Source organism: Pimephales promelas, chromosome 19 (assembly GCF_988280905.1).
Source record: "Pimephales promelas chromosome 19, fPimPro1.hap1.1, whole genome shotgun sequence".
Taxonomy (NCBI): domain Eukaryota; kingdom Metazoa; phylum Chordata; class Actinopteri; order Cypriniformes; family Leuciscidae; genus Pimephales; species Pimephales promelas.
The window spans coordinates 17,134,416-17,148,998 of record NC_142787.1 but is presented as its reverse complement, the minus strand read 5'-3'; the positions used below and the strand labels follow the sequence as shown (position 1 = coordinate 17,148,998).

Here is a 14,583-nt window from a genome sequence, read left to right as displayed (position 1 = left end):
GAAAACTTTTAGACAAAGATAGATTAGAAGGAATTTGAGTTGCAGGACAAGATTGGTCTGGTAGTCGGGAGGTGACAACTGCATGACCTTCAATAGACATGGAGACGGATTGACTAGAGGCTGTTTGGCCAAGAGTAAGAGGAAGTCAGCCATGTCTAGGTTAAGCATAAGGTGATGATTGGTTATCTAGTTTGGAACGTGAGAGATGCAGGCTATGAAGAAAGTGGAAATTGAGGGAGATTATAGGATCTAGAACGGAGTGTCATTGGCATAACACTGCTAAGAGAAACCATGTGGTTTGATAACGGAGCCACAGATAATGCCATCGGCCTGAATACAGAGCCCTGAGGAACTAATAGTTGGGGGAACAGTAGTTGAGTATTTGATGTGTAGAAAATGAACCTCCAGTTGACTTGATTTGGTTGTATTACCAAGTAGGATAAAAACCAGGCAAGCAGTTGACGGTCAGACACAGTGGACATGTCAGGAAGAATCAAATCGGAGGAGAGAGAATGCCCTGGCTGCCATAAGTGATTTAGTCACTGCAAGGAGAGAGGATTTCAGTTCACCACTATGTCTTGCTGACTTACAATAAAAGAGCTGAGCAAAGACATGCAGTACGATAATGAATCAGAGTCGGTGGGTTTATTTTGTTGACAATGAAATTCTGTGAATCAGTTCAAACGATTTGTTTCAGTGAATCAATTCAAAACTCGTTCAATCATCACTCAAATGTCCTGGGATGAAAAATGTTTAACTTACGTAGAAGTAATAAATCTAGTATGTTACTGTATGCTGGTTTATTGTTGCTTGTTAATAAAAAGTTTCTAAGAGAGAAACATTTAAACATGTAAGAGCTGTTATATGTTGTTTAAAGGTGTAGTTCACTTTTAAAAAAACTTTTGCTGATAATTTACTCACCCCCATGTCATCCAAGATATCCATGTCATTCTTTCTTCAGTTGAAAAGAAATTAAGGTTTTTGATGAAAACATTCCTGGATTTTTCTCCATATAATGGACTTCAGTGGGAACCAAACGGTTCAAGGTCCAAAACATAGTTTCAGTGCAAACTGAAAACTGTTAAAAGTGCTTTAAATGATTCCAGACGACGAATAAGGGTCTTATTAAGCGAAACGATAGGTCATTAAAAAAAAAAGTTTAAGTTTTATAAGCTCAAATGGTCGCCTTGCTCTGTTCTGTGATGCGCATTCGTGGCTTACCTGTTCAAACTCGTTCATCAAAATGAACGAATCTTTTCCCGAGTCAATTCGTTCATTTCGTTCGTTGAATGAACCAAATGACACGAAAAAAGATTCGTTTGCACTAAAACTGTCTTTTGGACCTTGAACCGTTTGGTTCCCACTGAAGTCCATTATATGGAGAAAAATGCTGTAATGTTTTCATGAAAAACCTTAATTTCTTTTTGACTGAAGAAAGAAAGACATGGACATCTTGGATGACATGGGGGTGAGTAAATTATCAGCAAAAGTTTTTTTTAAAAGTGAACTACTCCTTTAAAGGGTGACATTTTTTTCCGCTTTTTTTGCTGTATCAGCCAGAACTTCATTACTTTGTTCTTCCTGTATAATTTACACCTGGGTGTATTTCTACGCCTTAATAAACCAAAGTATTTTCACAAGCTTTAGCACATAGTTCACAGACCAATAAAGCAGATGTATTTACTGCATCCTGCATGCTCGTGTGTGCGAATCATATCAGTTTACACATATATGTATGTTTATGATCATTAATTTCTTATGCGAATGTCATTTTAATTAGCGTCTTATTATTTTAAGTTTGAGACCACATTGAAAATCTTAGATTCGACATCTAAGTAGGATTAGGATTGTTAAAAACTAAACACTGTAAAAGTTATTTAAAATTGAAGCATTCACTTGTCTCTATTCAATGTTAAGTCAATTGGTAGTCATTTGAGGACGTTTAAATTAAACTCTCAATCAATCTGCCATGTTGACTTAATGATTAAGTTCTTCTTCCACTTAAAGGATCGATACCAGACAAGGGCCGATACACTCTCTCTGTCTGAATTTCAGCAATCGGCCCCCCCTCCCTCCATCTATTTACTCTTCTCTTTATTCTACCATAAAATATTTTATTCAAGTATAGTAAATATTAGCCAAGGTCTCCCGTTCTAAATTTCCTTGTGTTGTAAAACTCATCAAGATAATGGCATGCGTATCACTGCTGTTAAATAACTGGATGAAATGATCCACTACACATTCTCCAACATAATCAGGATTTTTTTTTTGCATATTGATACTTATGGGATACTTAATGAAATTACCTGTTTAGTTAATTGTTTGTCATTAGGGTTTGAAAGGTTACAGAAAAAAAAAATGTAAATGAACATTTTTGGTTGTTTTTCAGACTCTCAATCCCAAATGGAATGAAGAATTCTATTTCAGAGTAAGTTGCTTTTTAAATTTTTTTTTTCTCCAAACATGGCTCATCTAATTAATAAATCCACCTGCTGGGTTTTGTACTGGAAGGCACAAAAAGGCTACAATTTTGATCTGCAATTTTGTTTTCTTTATTAAATCTTGATTCTGCCCAGTGCTATCAAGAAATGAGCTCTTGTAATATATCTCTGAATGCACATCTGTTATTATACCTGGCCTTTCAGAACCTCTACAAATGTAATAATCTATTATTAGAAGTGGCACATAATTTTGTGTGACGTCAATGGGCGGAAATGTTGCTTGTACGTAAAATAATCTAGTGAAAGATTATGTTCCGGCTCTACAGAGCTGCTTCGTTTTGAAGTCCATTCACACGGACGTGATTTATAGGTGCTATTCTAAGCCAATGATAATGCCCCCAATGAAATGGTTTTATAACTACATAGCAAATGCCTGCTTTGTATAGTTAGTTGGTTTGCATATGACTGAGAAGTGTTTTTTATTTTTTACTAGCCATTGTATTTTTGGTTTATTAATTGAATTTTTTTGACAATGTTGCTCTAAAACATTTTATAACTTTGTGTTCTCTCTTCTGTCATGTCTGCAGGTCTGCCCACAAAACCATCGGCTTCTTTTTGAGGTGTTCGATGAAAACCGCCTGGTAAGAACCACCTCCACCTTGACAGTACATGTCAGTCAGAATTGATGCAGGCATATGACATTACTGGTCCTATTGTGTTACATTTTATAGATCACTAATGGCATAATGATCCCTCCTTCTCTTAAAGAGATACTCCACTTTTTTGGAAATAGGCTCATTTTACAACTCCCTCAGGGTTAAACGTTTGAGTTTTACCGTTTTCTAATCCATTCAGCCGGTTTTCTGATATTTCGAAGAATATCAGTAACCAGACAGTTTCTGGTCTCATTGACTTCCATATATACTATGGAAGTCAATGAGACCAGAAACTGTCTGGTTACTGATATTCTTCTAAATATCAGAAAATCGGCTGGATGGATTCGAAAACGGTAAAACCCAACTGTTTAACTCTGGGGGAGTTGTAAAATGAGCCTATTTCCAAAAAAAAAATGGAGTATCCCTTTAAATGTGTGACATATTGTAACTTATTTATGTTTTTTGTTAGTACTCTCTTGCTCTGCTCCAAAATCTAGTAAATTGCTTTAGTTAATTTCTATTCCTGACTGCACAGTTCATAGTTTTTGATTTTTGAGCCACAGCCTTGCCACAATGAATGCATGCACATTTAAATCTGATGTGTAGTAGTGTGATTTTAGGACAACATTCACCAGAAACTCAGATTTTGAAATGCTTATGATGACAGATGTCATTGCCTTCACTTTACTGTCATTGGCAAGTTTTAAAGTTGAACATTTCTTAACTTTTTGACATTCAAACTGTTTCCTCCACTATGTTTTCAATCCCAAAACACCTGCTTATCTGGCCAGTGTACTAAAATCGTCATAGAACATCGAAATTGTACACAACACAATATTTTAAAATGACATGACACAAATAGTTAAAATAGAAAATTAAATCAAGCAATTTTTCACTCTATCTTTTCATATAGGATGTACTATAACTGTATTTATAATTAACATTTCTATTGACTTTTCAGCGAATGATACAGTGCTGCCTTACACTTGAGAGCACCTGTGATGCTGTAATTTGACAGATTATGCAGTCTAAGTAGGCAGCTCACTGGGTTTTGGAATAAAGCTTATGTGTTCTCCGTTGCTCCAGTTTTCACTTTTTCTCCTCATAATAAAATTTAGTCTGAAAATAGCTTGCACCTCTCAAATGTGTCTCCAAAAGAATCATTAAAACGGTCTAAGAAATGACTGTTTTAGTTGGTTGACCTGCACTGAAAGATGCATTGTTAAATTATGTATTAATTGTGTAACAATGAAAGAAATCCCACTGTTATGTAACTAATGTCAGTGCTAAACCATTCATTAGTGTCCCCATAGCAACAATGCTCCGTTGCTTTGCTTGGTATGCCGTTACCTACAGTACAAACCATTTGTATTTCTAATGGAGATATGATGTGGAAAAATGCGCTAACTAGTTTAGAGTTCATTTTTACAAATTCGATTGACCTGTTTTTCTCTTGGAACATTTTTGTTCCCAATCTGTCATAAAGAGAGTGTTTTACATTTTAAAGAATGTTTTATTGTCTGAATTTAGTAAATCTCTCAAAATTTGGTCTATAGTAATTTTGGTTACACTTTATTTTAGGGTTCAGTTCTCTCTATTAACTAGTTGCTTATTAGCATGCATATTAGCATGGTATTAGCTGTTTGTTAGTACTTATAAAGCACATATTAATGCTTTGTTCTGCATGACCTTATTCTACATCCCAAAGGAGTAGTTCACTTTAAAAAAACTTTTGCTGATAATTTACTCACCCCCATGTCATCCAAGATGTCCATGTCTTTCTTTCTTCAGTCGAAAAGAAATTCAGTCGAAAAAGAAAAGAAAAGCACTTTACTGGGCACCAAAAGGTTCAAGGTCCAAAAGACTGTTTCATTGCAAACGGCAAACTGTTTAAAAGTGCTTTTAAACGATTCCAGACGATGAATAAGGGTTTTATCAAGCAAAACGATCGCTCATTAAAAAAAAAGTTTAATAAGCTCAAATGCTCACCTTCCTCTGTTCTGTGATGCGCGTTTGTGACTCTCCTGTTCGAACTCGTTCATCAAAATGAACGAATCTTTTTCCGAGTCAATTCATTCATTTCGTTCATTGAATGAACCTAATGACTCGAAAAAGATTCGAAGTTCGAACAGGACAGTCACGAACGTGCATCACAGAACAGAGCAAGAGCATTTGTCCTTATTAAACTTAAACTTTTTTATTTATTTTTGAAATGATTGATCGTTTAATTTGATTAAGACCCTTATTCATCATCTGGAATCGTTTAAAGCCCTTTGAACAGTTTGCAATTTGCTCTGAAACCGTCTTTTGGACCTTAAACCGTTTGGTTCCCACTGAAGTCCATTATATGGAGAAAAATCCTGGGATGTTTTCATCAAAAACCTTAATTTCTTTTCGACTGAAAAAAGAATGACATGGATATCTTGGACAACATGAGGGTGAGTAAATTATCAGCAAAAGTTTTTTTTTTAAAAGTGAACTACTCCTTTAAGTACTACAACACTAACTATTAATAAATAGTAAATTAGAAGTTTGAGACAAAAGACAAAGTTAAAATGAACATGTGTTCCCCATGCTAAAGTGTTACCGTAACTGGTAATGTTTTGCAAATTAGACATGTACAGGTAGATTTAAAGTACATTTTAAAAATATTGTAAATAATTTGGAGAATCGTATCTGTCGCGTGAAGTGCGAGAAGATTAGTCTTTATAGTGCAACTGCATTTTTCAAACCAGTAGTTCTCAACTGGTGGGTTGCAACCTACAAATGGGTCACAATAAGGTTGGGAACAACAAGGGAAAGATGCAAAAAGCAAATAATAAGGCTTATCTTTGAAAAGAAAGAAGTGTTTATTCCCTAATTGTTTATGTATGCACATAATCTGAGAATCTGAGGCTGAAGCAAAACCAGTTGAGAACCACAGTGCATTTTTTAGCTCTCGATCTGAAGTACAGCTAATGTCAGTAAATATAGCATTATTTTGTGATTAGATAGTTGGATTGTTCTCTGTGCTTACTCTATGATGTTGCAGTCCCCAGAGAAATAGTTGTCTCCCCTGTGTGATCAGTTTTGGCCGAGTTTCAATGCAGAGCTGAGCAGAATCTGAGCGTCTTCCTTATATGTCTGAGGGAGAGCATGGATGGTGTCCCACACTGACTGAACACCGATTTAATGATTTTCACGCTTTCTCACTTACATTCTCTCTGTCTATTTTCATCGCTCTGTCATCTCTTTATTTTCTTCCCTGTCTTCTCATCAGTGACGTTTTTTGCTTTTTTCCCCCAGTTTCTGTTTGTTTGACCATCTATTGCTTTTTCAGTAAGAGCAACTCTGTCATTCCACTTTCTTTTATACAAAGCATTTTGTATTCTCAAACTCTTTGACAGCTAGCTGTAATTGACTCACAGCATGGTGGTTCCCAAGTTTCAGTACCGATTGGTGCATATTTTACTGTGATCCGAGGAAGACAGTTGAGAATTTTATTGTTAAGATGTAGATTGGGTTGTTCACAACAATTGATAGCATTTTTTGTAGATTTAAAAATGTTCTTCCTTTCAAAAACTGCTGTCATGGAGACACAACCATCCCTGAGTCGTGTGGGTGAGCGAATGGAATGTGCTTCTTGAAAACATGCCAGATCAAAAAACACCCGTTTACCATCATTCAGCCAAATGTTTGCTATTAAGGGTTTTGTAATGTCACAGTTTTTAAGAAATTGTCTTTGTTAGCTAAGTGAATACTAAATAGTCATTATCTGAGTAGATAGCACTTTCGAAGCCCCCTGTTGTAATTCCCAGAATGCTTGGTGCTGGGAAACTAATTCTTACGCCATGATGTCTCCGTTCTTTGTTCACAGCTCAGCCACTGCAAGGCATGTGTGCCCTCCAAAACAATACCCCCTTTAGAGAGTGCCCACAAATTCACAATCAAGGCCTTTCTTTCAGTAGGAGTCTGTCTCGGTCACTCCATCCAATAAGATACTGCACTGACTTCACGGTTTATGTCAGGCTGGTGTTTGTTATTTGGTGTTTACTTCAGTATTACGCTATCAGACTTGTGATTTCTGGATAGTGGATGATAAAAAGAAGTGAGAAAATTCCCCCCTTTTTAGTTTTTTTTTTTTTTTTTTTTTTTTTTTGCTAAGCAACCATGCAGAAAAACCCTAGCAACTACATTGTAACTTTTTACTAAACCACTCAGCATCTCTTGGAATTGTGGTGGCGAGTTTTGCTTGGGTGAAGTGCAACTCACATTTTCTTTAGACAAGTATTCATTATTGTTAATAATTGTCTCATTTAAATTACACAGATGCAGTTATATTACATTCCATTAGTAATATACATGAAGTCTTTCACACTCCTGGCAATTAAGTGCATTTGCCCTCTTTTTCTTCTTAGTCAAAGCTCTGTCTTTGTGCAGTGTCTCTTCAAGTTTGAATACGGACACAGTGTTGTCATCTCTCTGTGTGTTCACATTGGCTTAAGCAACATATTCAGCCTGTCAGCAGTCTGTCAAATCATTATGATATTTGCATTTCTGTTCTGAACTAAAGATTCAGATTTTATGGATTATGGTTGTGGTGAAAAAGCAAATGCCAGCATGAAAACTTAAAATGGTGTACTCCAAATAGATTTTTTGGAGAAAAAAAAAATACACAGCTTGTGGTTTATATATGATACATATGGCTGTCAGTAATTATTTCAAGAAATTCCAGAAAAGGTAAAAAGCGTTTTATATATATATATATTTTTTTTTTTACGCACAATTTAAGATGGTTTTTAAACTAAGCACAAAGTAAAGTAAATTGCTTTGTTATTTTTGTTTTAGGAGTGTTCATGATCCTAGATTTGTCTTCTCTAGTTCTAATTAAATGGTCCCTCGGCTGCATCCTGAATCATTGTCTCTGTGTTGAAAGAGAGTGACTGTGTTGTGGTTTAAAACTTCCCTTTGAGTATTTTTTTTAATGTAGACGGAACATTTCAGCCATGCCAGCCCTTAAAAAGCTTGATGGGAAATATTACGTCTATACAAAGGCCCCAACATAAAAAGCTGTAGTATTTCTCCAGCAAATGTACATTGGGTATATCCAAGAATGTCTGTAATGATAGTGGGAAACCTCTTATCCAATCTTCTGCTTACCAATATAGGACTTCTTTTTTAGGATTGTTTTTGGAAGTAGATGGATAAATTCTTCTTTTACCAGCTTGAGATGTGGGTCACACCATGTCCCAACGTGGCTTGGCCCAGTGTGCCCTGTGTGTAGAATGAGCACAAAGAATTATGAGCTTGTGGAGAGTGTGTCCTGAGTCAGCTGTGATCGCTCTCTTTCTCATTCCACCCCCGGCAGTCTAGTTTCTTTCTGACAGATCAGTAGCAGCTGAGAGAGTGCTGTTTGGGTCTAACCGGGAACTGAGGGTGGGTGCCATCTGGATCATGTGACTTTGGCCACCCTACCCTCACCTTTGCTTGTAAGAGCACCAGGCGTCCTTATCCAATCATGCCTGGAATGCAACTTGCCACTTGGGCTATTTCTGCTGACTGTCGCTATCGAACTGCAGCTCGAAGAGTTTGACACATGGGATGTTTTTTTCTTTCCCCCGTCTCCCGTTCTTTCCAGATCCCTCTGTCTCTCTCTTTCTCTCTCTCTCTCTCTCTCTCCCCCTGAAGCTTGTGGGTTGAACTTTCAAGCTCCCTGGCAGCGCTTCATTGGTAGCTGTGAAACGAAACGCAGCCTCTGTATGTGAGTAAGGGAAAGAGAGGGAAAGAAAGGAAAGCGGGTGGATGAGCAAGACAGAGAGGGAGAGCAAAAGGGGATCAGACACACTAAACGGTGGGTGAGACAGATCCAGGAAGAGCTGGACAGAGACAGATCAAGGCAGACAGGAGAATGTCTCACCGGCTTCGGTTATATTTTGGATCTGGACGCAGTAACACTGCGCCAGAGTTGGAGCAGCTGAATGGGACTGTGGAAGACAGAGATGAGAGAGGCTATAGTGGCGCAGGGGCCATGATGTTCCATGTGCAGCCACGAAACGGAGGACTTGTCGAAAGCCCGGAGTCGGGTTCAGTTGCTTTTTCGGAGGCCTCTCTAAAGCAAAGCTCTTCCATGTTCATCCCACAGCTCCAGAGTCAAACTGAACCACGGACAACCAAGAGCACGTCCGTCCAGATATCTCTACAACGCTCAACTGCATCTCAAGAAGATGCATTGCCCTGTGATCCACCTCCAGGGTACCCTCAGGATCCAGCTCCAGCCTACACTGAGCCTGATGAAAGTTGGTTCTTACCTCCTCCTCCAGCTTACGATGGAGTAGAATCCACATCCTGCCAAAATGTGGAGCAAAGTCAACCAGGTACTGAGCCGATCCAACCTAAGAGGCGAGTCTTTTGTGTCCGGCCATGTGATGGACAAAATGGTTACGCTAGTTTGAGTGTACCCAATGGAAGTCCTCAAGGGATTACCATTGGAGGTTTCAGTATTCGTAGAGGATCTGCAGATGGCTCTGATGGCCAGGAGTTTAGGATCATGCCATACAGCGAGGATGGACAGAATGGCCGTTGGTCTGTCCTGCAAAGCTCAGACAGAGGTCCTGGCACGCAAAGACTGGTCTTCCAGCTTCAACAGGACCAAGGACGGCACCCAAGCCCTACTTCTCAAGCTGACTTGAGTGATTTAGGTATTACAGGTTCTAAAGGCAGCCGCCTGGTGCGGTATCCTCGGATCCGTCTTGAGAGGAGCGCTTCACAGCCGTTGCAATTCAGAGGAGCTCCTTCATGCCTCGGATCCATGCCAAACCTTCATGCCCCGATCTCAGAAATGGAGACTGAGAGTGAGATTGTTGAGAACAGAGCTCAAGGCTGCACATTCAAAATTAGTAAGGAACAGAACTCGCGACAGTCCAAGTTTAAGATCTATTTCAGCCAGGGAGGCGAGCACAGCCCCATCCATGCACAGGATATTAGCTTTGGAAAGGCGCCTACCTGCAGCAATCCACAGGTAATTACAACTGGGGTTCTTAAGTTGAGTTGAATATGAAGTGCTGATTCTTTTTTACTTTTGAGACCTGCTTTATTAACATGCAATTGTTTCGTTACTCAAAGAATGCAGTTAGGTGAAAATCTCGCAAAATGTGTTTTAATAGTTTTTAAGTGGCTGGAGAATGGGAAAAACAGATGAAAGAAGAGGTAGCAGGAAAGAGGAGGTGGGATCAGGAATGACTTGTCCACATTCTGGGAAGTGAAAATTCCATGAAAATGGGGGCCAGGAGCAGGACGTAACCACATCTTTGGTTTCCCAACAAGCATACAAATTCTTATACTCAATATGATATTCAGAAGTGGAAAATATACAGAAGCTGAAAGCATTTTCAGATGTAGATTCATTCATAGGGGCATGTCCTCTTGTCTCTTTTCCCTCTCTTGAAGAGGAGCTTGTTCTATCTTTAGTCCCGTGTCAAGTGTTGTTGGTTTTGAAAGCTGCCTTTCTCCCTTGGCCTGGGTCACCGTCATCTCTAGTAACAGCTGTTCTGTGATGATTAAGATCTAATATATAGTTACACATACTGCTTTTCTTAGTTCCACTAACTTTTTTAAAACCAAGATTTTAAAGCACTATGCTAAAGTATATTGTTGAAAAATCTCAATGCAGAATAGTTAGATGAAGCTAAAGGCTTTGTTTTGAGTTATTTTGCTTCTTAAGCAATTAACTCATTTTTATATATGCCACATATTAGTTATTCTCTACAGGTTACTATTGAGATTTGAAAGCCCTCTCAGTGATTCATTCCTGCTCATGTTAGATGCCAATTCATCATAGCAGTGCTGACACACTTTAAGTGTGTGGCATTCATCAATTTGTCACCAGCAGTTACTAGTTCTAGAACTAGTATTTATCATATACAGAACTCATAACATCTTTCTGATGAAATGTGGAAAGTGGGACTTCACAGCGATAACATTTTGTCTCTGCGATGTCCTCATTCAAGAATCTTCCGATTCCGCAATCAGGATTGTCACGCGCACATACCTTCCCCAATTGCCGTGGTAGCTATCGGCAGCATATATATTTCCAGTACCTGCTCAAAAGACTTTACTGGAAATGAGTCAGTCAAAGAGCCAAATGTTCCAGCAGCAGAGTTCATCAACTGAAGTGAACCCATCTCACACAGATCTGTTTACTTTTTTCTGTCATGATTGTTCTTTTGAATTCCTCAATCATGTCTTTAATGACACTTGCTGAATTATCTCTGAAGGTAAGGCTTGTAATACCTCATAACCTGTAGAGTTCTTGTTTACAAAGACTATCCACTTTTTACAATACAGATCTGTTCCAATACTACTTTGTAATAAGGATTTCCAGAATTCAATAGCTTTTACATAACTATATCAAATATCGTCATTTATTGCATTTGTTCCCTGTGGGGTGCATGGGATTTCCCATTTACTTGCCAGTGCCCAGATTAAAACTGTTTGCCGTCTCACAAGTTTTAGCAAGCATAATGAGGGGATGTAGGGGGAAAATCTCACTTAAGTCTGCTGTGGCAGCTTTCTTGCAGAACTCAGGATTTAGTGCTTTAAAAAGCCTGTGTGTGCTCAGAGGTAAGAGAAGACCAACTTGAGAGAATGAAAATGAGATTTAGTCAGGTTCTGTCAGTATTTCATATTGTTGTGGTGGTGCCTTACTGTTGTGGCTCGGAAAGGAACCCTGTTGCTAAATTTGTGGGGGCTCCAGTCTAATTTGAGCACCTCTGATTTTTGCAGATCAGTTGTCGGAAGTTTTTTCTTGGGTCTTATTTCCATAACCCCTGACCCTAACCTTTGCAAACCTTAGCTACATGACCTAGGTAATGTAGCTAAGGTTTCATAAACAAGTTCTCCTTCCGGTAAAGAGCACAACAAGAGTATTCCATGAAATTCCATTAATTCTCCCATGGGCGTATTGGTTCTTACGTTCCGTCTTGATTTCAGCTTGTTTTTGCACATTTCAGCCTCTTTAATGGCTCAAGTCAACTGCTTGCTCAGCTCTGTAATAGACGATGATTAAGCAAATATTTATGTTTAAAACTCAGACCATTGTGTGGGAACAGGGTTTTCGGGGTCATAAAGACATGTTCTTAATCGCCTCAAAGTCGCTGTAGTTAAAAGACATCAGTTAACACTTATTTAGAGCATCTTTTTTTAATTGCAGAAGGATAGGAAAATATTTTGCTTAGTGACCGGAATCTTTAAGACCTAATTCTTCTGCAATGTGACCTTTAAGATTAAACTAGCTTATTGAGTTTCCTAGGTCATTTCTTCATCCCTTTTGGTTTAATTAATTGCTTCATTTTGCTTCTGTTTGTGATTCACAACTGCTGTTGGTGGATTGGTGGCCGTAACCCCATTTGACTCAGAAGCACTTAACATTTAATCAGAGGAATGTCTCAGACATGGTGGCTTTTCCATGGTGAATAGGGGCTTGAGAATGTATTTGTGGTCCTGTTTTTCACTCACCACCACAAATAGTGACTCATATTTAACCTTTCCACAATAAATGAGCGTTGTTGTGCGAAAGCTACACCCTTTCTGATGCTCAAGTGCTGACTAACTGGGTGTCATTGTTTTTATTTCATTTTATCAATTTATTTATGATATTTATTTATTTTAATTTATTGCTAGGGTGATTGCGAGGATGTGCTCGTCTTTGTTGTCTTAATAAGTTTATTCCACACACAGGCTCACATTGGTCATGATCGGTCCAAGAATGGGCATTTCAACCATGGTCAGGTAATCTATTGGTCGACCCTGACCCAACTACCTGACAATTACAGCTGACAATTTCACAGTTTGGCTTATTGGAATTGGTGGGTGGATTGAAGGCTTTTGATTGGCGGTTCATACATTAATACACTCTTTCTGACTTTTGATCCTAACTTATTACTTATCTGCTGCACCTCATTGGGTTGGTTGTCAGGTTTTCCCTTTTTAAAGAGACACATTTGACATTAACACTGCCCTTAAAACTGTATTTCTTTTCTCTCTCTTTCTCGCGCACACATTTTCATTCTTCTTGGGTTATGCAGTATGTGTATGTATTTGTCCTCCTCTTTGTGGTTTTCATTGCCGAATCCTGCTGAAGTCAGTCACTGTTTCACAGCCAAAACTCTACATTACTAGTTTTTATGTTATATAATTTCTTCTTGCCCTCTCTTGTTCTTTATCTTTCATATATAGACCAGAGATGACTTCCTCGGGCAGGTGGATGTGCCTCTTACCCATTTACCGGTAAGTTCATGTGCTCTTGTGACATTCAAAAGAGATCTTGTTTGCTTTTTTTTTCTTTCTCAGGAACAATTTTTAGCTCTTGACTGAAAGGGTAAGAGATGGAAGTTATTGAGGGTCACATTACGGCAATTAAGCAACTCAAAATGTTGAAGCCCATATCCCTGTACGGAGTGGAAAGGGATTACTCGGAATGTAAACACACAGGCTGCTTCTGAGAGGGCTATCCCAACTAAAAAAATCACTCTGTCAAAAAGAAGACGCACTTCCAGGGTGGCCCAGTTTAGCCCCTACCACAACATTATTCAGTATAATAATGTAATAATGTTTGGTCAGTACAGCATTCCATTCATGTTAAAATACATATGACATAAAATACCAATCGATTTTAAGTCTTAGCACTGGCTAGGTTTATATGTCTCATGGACTGTATATTTTCTAGTTGTGTTGTCACAATACTGAAATTTCTAGCTTTGATATGACACACTTTCTTCTAGTACATTGCTTCTCAAATTGTGGTAACTTGGAACTCAAATTGAATTTACAGACCTAAAATAATATGATTTAAAGTGGTGTTTTCTTAGAATCCTGAAAAAAGTATCACCATTTCCACAAAAATGTTAAGCAGCACAACTGTTTTCAACGCTGATAATAATAAGAAATGTCACCTAAGCACCAAATCATTAGCCTGGCATGCCAGACCTACATCAAGATGTTGGGTATGGGAACTCATCCTTGACAGGGCTCAATCCGAGGGGCAGGATAAGCAGTTGTCTTTCAAATTCTCTCTGCACGCAATTGGATAGCGCTACAATTATAGAGCAACGAAGAAGGTGACGACTGAGTCCCATGCGTTTTCCCACCAACGGAGAAGGTTTATATTTTAAACTTTTACCGTATCCAGTCGGCAAAACTCCGAACACATCTTTTTTTTTTAATGACTCAAGTGCCGTTCTTTGTTCTGGTTTCAAAAAAAAAAGCTTATGTTCAAATCATCCAGAGTAGTGGTCAAAGCCGAATCGAAAGACAGCTGTTTGCCAGCAGCAGCCATTCTTTGTTTTCAAGTAGCAGTGAACTGTCCCAACTCTGTCGTCATTATGTTAAGCCCGCCCGCCGACTCTATACACGATGTGATTGGCCTGACCAGAGTTTGATTTTTTCCAGCTAAAACGTCTATGGAGAGTTGCTAGACCACACTGGCTGCGAAATAATTTTTGCTGCGCTAC

At 38.5% G+C, this 14,583-nt stretch overlaps 1 protein-coding gene across 15 annotated transcripts in view; it reads left to right on the top strand.

The window, feature by feature from the left end:
* The window catches only part of nedd4l (NEDD4 like E3 ubiquitin protein ligase), a 79,744-nt gene that overhangs the window by 27,109 nt on the left and 38,052 nt on the right, over positions 1-14,583 (top strand). For 4 of the 15 annotated variants that reach the window (XM_039688322.2, XM_039688321.2, XM_039688323.2 and 1 more), the window contains exons 4-6: positions 2,390-2,428; positions 3,029-3,082; positions 13,310-13,360. In XM_039688322.2, the coding sequence (XP_039544256.2) occupies positions 2,390-2,428; positions 3,029-3,082; positions 13,310-13,360 (144 nt within the window). Of the gene's footprint in view, positions 1-2,389; positions 2,429-3,028; positions 3,083-8,859; positions 10,095-12,811; positions 12,863-13,309; positions 13,361-14,583 lie in introns of those variants that run through there. The other 11 variants (XM_039688317.2, XM_039688313.2, XM_039688311.2 and 8 more) reach the window with 7 other exon arrangements.